This window comes from Epinephelus moara, chromosome 24 (genome assembly GCF_006386435.1).
Source record: "Epinephelus moara isolate mb chromosome 24, YSFRI_EMoa_1.0, whole genome shotgun sequence".
In the NCBI taxonomy this organism is placed as follows: Eukaryota; Metazoa; Chordata; class Actinopteri; order Perciformes; family Serranidae; genus Epinephelus; species Epinephelus moara.
The window spans coordinates 25006555-25018626 of NC_065529.1; the positions used below are offsets into that span (position 1 = coordinate 25006555).

The 12072-nt window shown below is 40.8% G+C and overlaps 1 protein-coding gene across 3 annotated transcripts in view; it reads left to right on the forward strand.

Annotated features, from left to right (window-relative positions):
- Positions 1-708: 708 nt before the first annotated feature.
- LOC126386666 (FYVE, RhoGEF and PH domain-containing protein 5-like) overlaps positions 709-12072 on the forward strand; it is a 31071-nt gene continuing 19707 nt past the window's right edge. For all 3 annotated transcript variants that reach the window (XM_050039153.1, XM_050039156.1, XM_050039155.1), the window contains exons 1-2: positions 709-916; positions 2004-4545. In XM_050039153.1, coding sequence (XP_049895110.1) covers positions 907-916; positions 2004-4545 — 2552 coding nt within the window. In that variant the 5' untranslated portion in view covers positions 709-906. The remainder of the gene's footprint in view (positions 917-2003; positions 4546-12072) is intronic.

The following is a 12072-nucleotide window of genomic DNA, read 5'->3' on the forward strand; positions in this document are numbered from 1 at the left end:
GTCTGTATTTACCCTTTCTATTTGGTAACAATGCTGTAGTAAATGTTGGTAATTCATTAATAAAAGCATCATTAAGTCATTATGAAATTATTTTCAGTCCATCAAGTCTGTTGTCGTAAATGTTGGTCAAACACACTTTCAACAACCTGGCAACCCGAAAGCTGTTTCTATTAAAGACCAACCTATAAAGCATTAGTAAACAATTCATCTACAAATAATAAAGTTAAAATGAGTTAGAATTAATCACTCAATGCTTTTATTGTCATTGCACAGCTGTACAACGAAATGAGGTGTATCCAGTGGATACACACAGAAATTCACAGACAAGCAGACAAATTAAAGACTTAATACATAAGTGGTAGCATCATTTATATTATTCTATGCAGTCTGGTGTGTGATCTGGAAAAGTTCTTATTGACATGTTTTTTTCATACATTTGGGGTAAAGTCGGTCCTTTAACTCACTTTACCACTGTCACAACATCCACCTCACATCCTCTGCAGCTTTAACATTTCCCTTTTGCTGCATATTAAAATACTAATCAGCCTTCAGCTGTAGGCTGATGTCAACATTTTCAACACTTGGCTGGCCCTGCTGCTGCTGTACCTCAGATCCTGGTCTCTGTGGTGTAATGCTGAGCGGATCGAGCTGGGGTTTTTTTTCTCCATTTGGTTTCCAGTCGCGTCCTGCGCGCTGTAGGACGCACAAACGATCAGCTGAGCAGCGTTTTCCCTCTCAGAGGAAGGTTAGACAGAGCTGCTGTTCAGTCACTCAGTCACTCAGTCCCTCTCTCTGTGTGTTTGCACACTTCATCTGAGTTCCGCTCCGTTTTTACACGTTATTCAACATTTTGTGAACCGAAGCTGCTCCCGTGGACGAGATGTTGGAGACGGTCGCTTCGCAAAAATGAACACAGGTGAGATTTTTACTTGAAAGGACAAGGGGGTTTGAACCAAAGCCTGTTATCCACTGTGTTCTCGGTATTTAATATATTGTGAGCACTTGAGTAATGAGCATTTAGTTGTGTGTTTTCCTATATTTTACTTTTTTGTACATTCCTGTGAATAGATGGTGAATCCAGCGGTAGCAACAGGATGTGTTAACAAACCAAAGTGTGTTTAACGCAATGTTAGGGCAGTGTGATGTTGGTCAATCATTCACTTTATACCTTTCTGACAGAAAAAAGGAGCTTTTAACGTGATTTAGCTCCAATAGAGCTCATTTGGTGTAAAAACTCAAATAAACATTGCAGTCATACACAGATCTAAACAACACAACAAAACAAAACTTAAAATATGTTTTCTAGTTTTGGGAGTAGATACTCAAATATTATGCCTTATTTCCTTAGCTCAGGTCTTTCACTTAAAGTAGCAAAGGATCAGCACTTTTACTTTGACAAACTTAAAGATGCAAAAAAGGCACAAATCAGCGCATAACAATTTACCAGAATGCAGAAAATTAAGTGTTTGATACTCCAAATTTTCCCAAACCCCGTTTAATTCGTGAAATCTACGCCCTTGCATGAATTAGGCTACAGGTGTTGCCCTTTTGTCACTGTATATACAGTAAAGTCTTTTTCTCAAAGCAGTAAATGCAGCCTGAGAGGGGTTTCTCTCACTTGAATCACAGGAAGTGAGTCAGGGAAATCCCTTAGATTTTTGGTGTTCTTTCTCAAAGGATGTAGAATTACTCATTTAAGTCCATTATTATGTCTTTTGATAACCAAATTTTAAGTTTGAGTAGCTCTGTCTGGAAAGTTTGAGGAAATCTTCCAGCTGACCTACGCTTAGTAGGTAGGTCTTTGATAAATACTATGTGCAGTTTGTGAGGAAAATTGTTTAAAAAAAATAATCATCTAAATGTGGCGTTTACATGCACACTTATGTTTTTATAATGTGTGAAGTCAGTGAGCAGTTCTAGGTCACAGGGACACAATACAAATGACCTGTATGCTATTTTAAAGCGCGTAATCTTACAGTTTCCTTTTCCTGTTGTTCTTTCAGACTGCACCAAGCCTTCTGTTGCTCCAAAGCCAAGATTTGTTTGTCACGCCAGCCTGAGGCTGCCCTCCCCTCTCATGTCTACAGCCAGGGGTCCCAAACCTTCTATAGCCCCAAAACCTAAAGTCACACCACAGCTTAATGGCAACCAGGGAGGATGCATCAGTGGAAGCCTGCTAACTTCAGATGGCGAGGTTGACGAGGAGCACGAGACAGAGAACGGTTTAGACAAAGTGGCTGCAGACAGGTTGGCAACGGAGAAAGATTTCAACGCCTACATCCTCAAATCACCACAAAAAGATGTTCCGGGGGCGGAGGATGGAGAGGAGGAAAAGGAAGAGGAAGAAGACGTGATTCAGAAGATGGATGAGGACTGGAGGTTAACTGACAGCGCTCTAACAGAGGAGGTAGACTCCCTGGAAACACTTTGGGTTAGTGATGCTGGACTTACAGCTGACTCGGAGGATGTGGTGGAGATGGTTGACACAGATGTGACGGAGGACATGGATGCCGAAGGTTGCGACGCAGGCGAGGCGCTGGCTGACACAGATGGCATCTCAGTGGGGAACATTTCTGTTAATAGCATTGATGAAGAGGCAGGCTGCTATTCCTCTAAAAGTGGAGACATGAGGGAGAGGCAGCTCCAGATTAAGGAGGATGAAGCAGGTGACTGTACAGCAGATGATTTAACGGAGTCTCTCACAGATGAGCCTGGTCTCTTGAGCAATGAAAACATGAAGGACACTGATACACAGGTTTTACTAACAGATGTAGGGGAGAAAGAAGAGGAGCCTGCTCCTGATTTTGGCATCACTTGTAACATCCTGAAGTTTAGATGTGGCCATAAAATGAAGGAAAAGGGCGAAAACCTGCAGAACTTTTATGACTTGATCCCTGAAGAGAAAAAACATGTCTGTGACACAACTGAGGAAGACGATGATCCAACTCACGAGCCTTATTACATCTCTTCAGAGGACATTATTAACAGAGAGATGATGCTAAGGAATAACAAAGCTCACGGACTACCACCCAGTCCACTTACATCTGTGAATCGCAGTGGAGCATCAGCTGGGAAATATGAGGGAACAGCAGAAAATGGACAAACAGAGTGTGTGTCCTCTGAGGATTATGTGGATGTTAGTAAGAGTCTTCAGTACTGTAGCTACAACAGTGATGAAAACAAGGTGAGAACCTCTCAGAAAAGGACCGTAGAACCTAAAGTTCTGACAGCAGAGGCCTTGCTCGATCATGTGGACTGTCAACCGAGATTCAGGTTAGTGTCCATCTCAGTGCCGACGGACACTGACACCTCGCTGACATCTTCTCTCTCTGAAAGCCAGCTGATTTCCCCGAGTGACTCTGTCTTTGAGGAAGACCTAGAGGGTCACATAGTGCCGTTTCTGGATGACACAACTGACACAGAGCAGGACATCAGTGATGAACATGTGTACGAGGAACCAGGGCACAGCTCAGAGGGCGAAAATGTTTTTCCCTTCCATAAGAGGACAACAGACATGCGCTCCCACTCACTGTCACACCGCAATAATAATAATGTGGCTGAGATGGGAGGGAAGTTTGTTCAGAGGCCCTACATGAGTGGGTTTGGACAACCTGCGCTGAGCAGCAGCCCCATGTTGAGCTCAATGCGGCCCAAGAGCTACAGCAAACCCCACTATCTGTCCCTGTATCCCCGCTCCCTCTCCATGGAGGGACAGGACAAGCCTCTGGGTGTCTACAGCTACAGGGAAGGATCCCCAAGACAGGGAGGTGCCATTTGTTCATCTGGAAGCTTCTCACGGTGCTCGCCTCTGTCGTCCAGCGGAATGTCCACTCCGACATCTGTAGTGGACATCCCTCCTCCCTTTGAGCTGGCCTACATCACCAAGAGGCCCATCACAAAGAGTTCCCCCTCACTCCTCATCGAAGGAGACTCATCGGAGAAAAACAGGAAAAAGAAATCCTCCATTAAGCGTTTCCTGATGCTTAAATTTAGGCGGAAAACAGAGAGCAAACCTGTAGTGGATGTTAATCCGTCCTTGTTCAAGCCCTCACCAGAGTCCAACCACCACGCGCCCAACAGACTACTGGATCTAGATAGACGCAGCATCAGTAGCTCTCCACACCTCAACTCACGCTCCACTTGTAAACCTGTTCCATCCGAGCCGACCCCCACCTTCTTGCTCTACCAGGAAAGCAAAAGAAAAGGGAGCTCTGTGGCCTTTCTCAATCGCAGCGTCGTCCGGGTGGAGTCTTTTGAAGACCGCTCCCGCGTGCCTTTCACACCCCTTCCCCTGACCAAGCCTCGCTCCATCTCCTTCCCCAACACAGATACCTCAGACTATGAGAATGTTCCCGCCATCAGCTCGGATTACGAGAACCTTCAGGTCCCACAGCGGAGGCCCGTCCGACAGCCGCCGTATACAGACTTCTTTGACCGTCCCAGTCGGGTACTGTCCTCTGCCAATGAGACTGATGGTTACGTCGACATGAGCAGCCTCCCTGGGTTCAAGAGTAAAACTCAGTCACCTGAACAGGAAACGGAAAGGTACGTAAATGAGACGACAAGTGTCCACAGCCATGTGAGGTTGTACTTGAACTACATGCAAACCTGCTGTTCAGGAACATATCTCTGTCCCCTGGGTCCTATGTTTCAAAGTTCAATATTCTGTTAACGCACATTACCCCTTTGTGTTCTGGTTGACCTTTGACCAGTTGCATATGTCTCTCACCTAATGCCACTTTCAGGTCACTTTGTAGTTCTAAGATAGCTTTGGTTTGCTCTCACGCATTAATGTCAAGACATAATAGACTGAGAAATAAGTTAAAATTTATGAATAACAATGTGTATAGAGGTTTCCAAATCTTTTTTTTCCGACCTTAAATTGGGTGGAGAGATAGTAGATGAACTGTTGTTAATACTATTCCTAGACTTCTTTTCTAATGGTAACCTGTTTGGGAATAGCGATAGTCACTAGACTGCTACTGATTTCTGAACCCTATTTTTTTTATATATATATATATATATATATATAAAATTATTTTTCTCCTTTTTCATCTGTTTTTTTTTCTCCTGTCTTTACAGTTCAAATGTGTCGGGGAGTTGTTCTTTATACAGACAAGTTACTATTATCTAGACTAAGACCTGAGCCTGTGCAATTTTATGGCTCTCAGTGCCATAATTATAGTCCCCTAACCTTACATCGAGCCCTTTTAACATTTAATCAGTAGTGGTAATAGCAACTGTAGATATCAACAATTGCTTTCTCTCAAGTCAACGAATCCAAAATGCAGTTTTTACTAGTAGCAATTCTAATCAAAGATATCAACCGTTCATTTCTCAGTAGTCAAAATGTTGATTCTTGTTATCAACAATTGATTTATTACTAGTGAATATGTTAATTGTAGATACCTATAATGTAATTACAACCAATTAACTTTTACAATTGACTTCTATTCAAACTTAATTGAAGATATTTGTAATATAATTATCATAGTGCATGCAAATAGGGTCGTGTTTACTGTGATCACGAGAAGAGTCCATTTAAACATCCTCTTCATGTGGTATTTACAACCTCATAAGTGGAAATTTTGTGAAAGCTCCAAGTTCACGAGTTGTGACGTGTTTGCTGACCTTTTCAGAAATGGTGCAGCCCATGGACTCTAATTTTTTGACAGACTCTAGGTTAATATATTGTAATTTCAGCCATGTAGCGTTGTTCTTAATAACTTATAATATGTCTGAGGAAAATGTTGATATTCCCAGTGGCCTCATCTTTTTCCTCTGACACTTTGCCTTTGCATTATTTGCATTATGTGACTCACTCGTTAGCTTGCTAATTTGTTAGCCTTGGTGGCTTCTAGACGTCGACAGTAACGATGCTACCATTGCCTAGTAGCCGTGCTCTCATGACTCAACCACTTGAATACCGAGCATGTCATGTACATGGCTTCCCAGGTTGTGTCTACAAGCTCACAAGTTGCATTTAAACGCAGCATCAGGTGTTACAATTCCAAGTCGACGTATCCATAATGTTTCTTTGAGTAGTTGCAGTTATACTCAATGATATCTACAACTCAGTTTTCACTAGTCAAAATATTATTTCTTGCTAACCTAACCCATGTCATATTAAGTGAATACAGATCTTGGGAACATCTTTCTCAGGGTCCCATTACATATATAGAGCTGGAGAACATGGGAATAACCCCTGCTGGGTAATAAGCAGTTTTACTGTTTATCATATTCATCATAGTTTAGCATGTTAACATGCTAACATTTGCAGCTGTTTGGTTGTAAATCAAAGGAGTGGACAATATGAAATTTTGTTCTGATGATGGTGCCAGAGAAAAAGTCTAAGAATCACCAAAGTCATTGGGATTCATCCTCTGGGGCACATGGACGTCTGTACAAAATGTCATGGCAATCCATCCAGTAGGTGTTGAGATATTTCAGTTTGCACCACAGTAATGGACTGGCTCTGTGTGGAGCCATGCCCCTAAAACTTTTTATCTGTGTCCAGGATGTGTGTTCATGTAGATTGATGCAGCTGGACATGATATTCGTGATCGTTGCCATCTTTTACACCGAGCACAAGTCTTTTTTATTACTGCTTGGCCACTGTGTGGGTTTAACTATGCCCCCGGGGAGCAGGATTTATAACTATTTATTATGTTGAGTCCCCTGACGCTGCGATCGCACAGACATGGAAGTGGTGATCAGTTGTAGGGAGGACAGTGCAGTAGCTTCTCTCTTGATGTGTCTGTGTGTTGTTGGGGCATGTTAAGTAGTAGAGGAGGAAATGCTTGAGGTGGTGTTGGAGGTGGTCTCTTCAGATTTAAGTGAAAACAAGCTGGTTTCATTCATAAATCATCTTTTTAAGGATGTAAAAAACATCCCCTGTGTTGATGCTGCAGGTAGATCCTCTCACCTCCCTGCTTTGGTGTTATTTGTTGGTATGATCAGCCATGCTGCGCTGACATTAACCCATCCCCCCCTGCATTCCTGTTAGCTGTGCCCATATCATACAGGCCGCTCAGGATGATTAATAGTCAGAGCATTTTGGAGTCATCGCTCTTCTCCAGCTAGTCAGGAACAACAGGCCGAGATAAGATCTCAGTATGTTCTGTAGTCAGCAGTTGTTCACTGCAGTGCTTCCCTCTCATCATGTTTACCATCACAGTTGTGTGTGCAAAAAAATCTGTACAATAGAGGCTCTAAAATACTGTGAGGACAGAAATTTGATATTGATGTTCACTCTTTTGTATTTAAACAGACGTAGTACACATAGATAAAAATATGTACTGTAAAACTTCAGTTATAGCCCAGGCTATTATTTGCTTAAATCACTGAAATCATCAGGCCTATATTTGGGACAGGCCTTTAATTCCTTTCACATAAAATTGTTGCTCAGCAAAGGTCGGGAAATACGGTCAAATTGTTTGTTTAAACCAGTATCAATATTAATTGTTTAAAAATTAGGCTTCAGATAATATATCAATTATGAATCCTGTTAAAACAATATTCACAACTTGGATCTAATTGAGACAGGTATTTATCCGTCAAAATGTGTAGCCACACCAGGCTAGTAAAAGAGACTGGGTGTTTAACTGAGTCTAGGCTTTTAATTGAAGTTTTACGGTAAATCTATCCTCTTCTGTTTTTAAGTTAGAGAAGTGTTTTGGCATGTTTTTTGCATGTGCATGTTAATTTATATCTTATTTTATTCCATTATTAGAAGAGTATGTGATTTTTTTTAATTTAGCGTATTTAGTGTAAATCATACTTAAGTGATATTACTGTACAGTGTAATTTGCATGTTCTTTTACATATAAACAGGTAAATATCAGCCTGCGCAGACCTGCTGGGTTCACAATGAACATATTTGAACTGGCAGTATCCAGATTTTAGATATTTGTTTGTAGTTTGTAAAAGGTTTTGACTACTTGAAACCATTTAATTAGAGAGTAGGAGTTTGTGTTCACTTTTACTTAAGGCATTGTGTAAATGTGTGTATGAGTAGAGCTGAAACAATTAAGTGATCGACAGGAAAATAATTGGCAACATTATGAAGACTGATTAATAATTTCACTTTCAAGCACTCGTTTCTCCATTGGGAAGATGGTTGGCTTTTCTGTGTTCTATATTATCATTCTAATCAAGCAATTTGATTATGCTAAAGGAAATTGTGATGATTTTTTTTCACTCATTTCAGATATTTTATAGACCAAATGATTAAGAATAACTTTTTGTTATAGTTGCTGAAACTATCACTATATTCACACAGCAGTACATGAGACAGATGATCTGTACAAAAAAATCATGTCACTCTGCCTCCTTATATTGCTTATAATAGACTTGCACGTGAATAAAAACAACCAGTCAGAGCAGAGGAGCCTCTAAAGCAGCAGTCAATCATTTCAATCATGGCTCATGAACTTCAGTCAAACTATCAAACTAGGCAGCACTGATCAAATATGAATCAAGATTCTGTTACTGCAGTGCCTATCTCTCACCTTAAATGTTTTCAGAAACATATTTTACTGTAATGTTGCGCTGTAAAATGAGAAAAGTCATCCGGCCGGTGGGCAGTGCTTGGTGTTTAAGTCAGCTGTTTCCAACATGGCAGCCGGGTCTCAAACTCATTTTCAAACTCATTCTCATTTTACAGCTAAACAGTACACTTAAACAGTGGTTCCCAACTGGTTCACCCACGGGGTCCAAATATCTCCTTAGTCATTCGTTCAAGGGCCACACAATCAAATATATTCAGCGTCATGCTTGTGTCATACTTGTGTTTGGCCATGTCTCAAGCTAGTTTGCTGTCACTGTTAAGTAGCTATTTGTTATTCGATCACTCTACAGCAGAAAAAAGCACTTCAAAATAAACCCTCTGTGCTGGAAATTCACTGCACATAAAAATAAAGTGTGTTTTTTACAAAGTTGATACATTCGCAAGTCACTTGCAGTCCATTCAGAATGGACCCACAACCCACTTTCGGACCATGACCCACAAGTTGGGAACCACCGCACTAAAATGTGTTTATGAAAGTAGCTGAGGCAAGAAACTGGTGAGATTGGTTGTTTTTGTTGCACTGCTGTAGACTTGAATGCTACTAGAAGCAGTAAAAGAGGAGAGGGTACATATCTGTCTCATAAAATACTTTCAGATTATAGTGACACTTTTAGCAAATATAACACAAAGTTATTTTCATAAAAGTCACCAATTATAGCTTTAAATGATTAACCAAGAAAATAAATTGAATCTATAATGAAAATAGTGATTAGTTGGAGCCTTACCTCTGGGCTTACTGCCCCAGGTCCGCTCTGCTGAATTATTAATGTCTGCCAAAAATAATTTTGTTATTACATTCAGATAAGACAAAATTACTGTAAACATAAAAAGGTGCCTTCTTATCTTGTACTTAATTCCTCCTGGGTGCCATGTTTTGTCATTATTGTATTGCATATTTTGCATACCATGCAGCCATGGTCTTGAATATATAAAATCTTAATATAAATCCTAAAAAGACACTTGTTTCCCCCAAACTGCTGTTAATGCAAATTAGAGCAGGTGAAGTTTGCAAAAACACTGGACGCCTCGTTTATCAGCTCTTATTTATATTGTTGCCTCTCTATCACAAAACACTAGACTGCAAAAGTTACACACCTCTGTGTAAGAACTTGAGCTTAATAGTGTAATACTAAACAAAGACAGCAGTCAGATTTTAATTTTCCGCACTTTGAGCTTCCAGTGAATGTAGCGCCTGTAATGACAGCAAAGCAGTATTGGGATGGTCAGCAGTCAGTGGTTGAGGCTGTTAGCTTTGCAGTGGCCTGAAGGGGCAATATTAGCAGCTCATAGTTTGGAGATCATTGGCCCCATCACTATCACCGGAACAAATAGGCTCACTGTCGAACCTGAGGCAAAAAGAAAATGGATAATGTTTTATCTCCTCCTGTAATTTATCTCCATAGATTCCGCCCTGAGCTTTCATACAACAAAGCAGGACTGTGAGAAGTGACAGAGGCTGTTTCTGTGGGAGTGATATAAAAGCCTAATATAGAAACTGAGCATGTAGTTTGTGGTTGAAACACCCCCTGGTGCCTCCTCCAAAGTTTGATCCGGTGAGCAGTAATGGGCCATGCAGCTCTAATGTGTGCGATGCAGAGAGCTGAACTGCTCACATATGCCGTTCATACGTAGCTAATTTACATCTCAGTGGGGTTAAATCCACCGGTGCTTGGAGTGAAACATGGCAGGAACATTGGCAAAGCAATTGGTCACAGAGAGGACTACTGCATCACTACTGTAACTTAAGGACCTGTTTTTATTTGCATAACTTACACTCCCCACTGAGCTGCAGCCATTAGCATATTCATTTGGGCTCCCTGCAGAAGAGAATCTCGTAGCATAAAATACCGACATGCGTCCCTGGTTGGGTACAGTTGTCACCGCAGGCCTTTCAGGATCAGTTTATTGGTTTCTCTGGACCGGAAATGTTTTATCTGTTCACATTTGCTTCTAACACTGAATATGTTTATTGTAGTGATATTTCAATGTAGCTCATAGATCATAAAGGACCGTAAAGATGGCTTGGATGGTTAAATGAAATTCATTTGATTTATTCACACATGGATGAAGGTTTGGGGACAGAAGACAGTTCATATTATGAAACCACTGAGTCATTTGTGGTAACAAAGAGCAAACAAACTGCCAGTGGTTCCCAACCTAAGGGTCTGGACCCCACCAAGGGCTCACAAGATAATTAAAGAAAACTGAAAAAGAAGAACATGTATTTCTCTCATGCAAAGATTTTGTTACCTCAGAACAGAGCCAGGCTAACAGTTTACCCCTGTTTCCAGTCTTTGGACTAGGCTAAGATAACAGGCTGCTGGCTGTAGCTTCATATTTACAGTATGAGGGTAGTATCTATTCTCTCATCTAACTCTGCTGGGGAAGTAAAAAAAATGTTGAACTACTCCTTTTAAGGGTAACTTAAATATTTTTCAACTTGTAGTTTATTTGCCCATGTTTTATGTCTAAGTGACTTATAGGGACAACATTTTTTTAATTTGGTCCAGTATTGAGCCATGAAACCGGCTGCAGCGTAACCAGTTGGGGCAGTAGCGCACTCTCAATGTACGTCCACTAAAATTCAGATTATTATTGTAGGTGTCTGACAACGTTATGGGACTAATCTCTACAGAGACAGACCTTTTTGTTAGTGAATAAGATCACTTTGTTTAACCAGAAAATGCCCCTATATTGCACTCACCAAACCCACCAGACTCTGTTTAAATAAATAGTAATTTTAGTGTGTATAGAGCCACGATATTTTCACATCTAACTGGATTAATTAAGTGTTAATATCCACCATGCTAGAGTTTGTGATTGTTAGAGCAATTGAAAAATGAACAAAGACAGTGTTTGTGAGTTTTATTTTGTTTCTATCGACTTATAATGAAACATGATTTACAATGCTCAAATTAGTGTTTATTTAAATGGAGTCTGGTGGCTGTGGTGATAGCGATCTGTGGCTGTTTCTGGTTAAACAAAAAGGTATATCTCTGTAGGGATCCTTTCCATAAGTCGTCAGACACTTAAAATAATAATCTGATGACGTACATTGTGGATGCATATTGGCCTGAGTGTGGCCTGTTTTGCAGCTGCCGGCTGCAGCCTTCTTTAAATACTGGACCAATTTTAAAAACTGTTGTTCCCATTAGTCACTTAGACACAAAAACATGGGAAAGTAGGGTCCAGGTTAAAAACACCTAAAGCACTCTTTCAAATTAAACATTCTTAGAGGAAAAAGTCACCCTGTGGTTGACGCGTCGAACTGTGATGTCCACACCAGAGCCATAACTTGTGACTGGGGGAGGAGGTAGGAGTTTATAAGACACCAGTATGACTTGGAGTCTGTGCTGAATTATTCCACAAGATGCATCTACTTTTCTACACAGTTATAGTTTTGCAGTCCATCATGCAGACAGCCTATGCAACTGAGTTTGCTGCTTGACCCACAGTAGTTATAACCTCCTGTTTACTTCCTGTATGCATTTATGGTATGCATG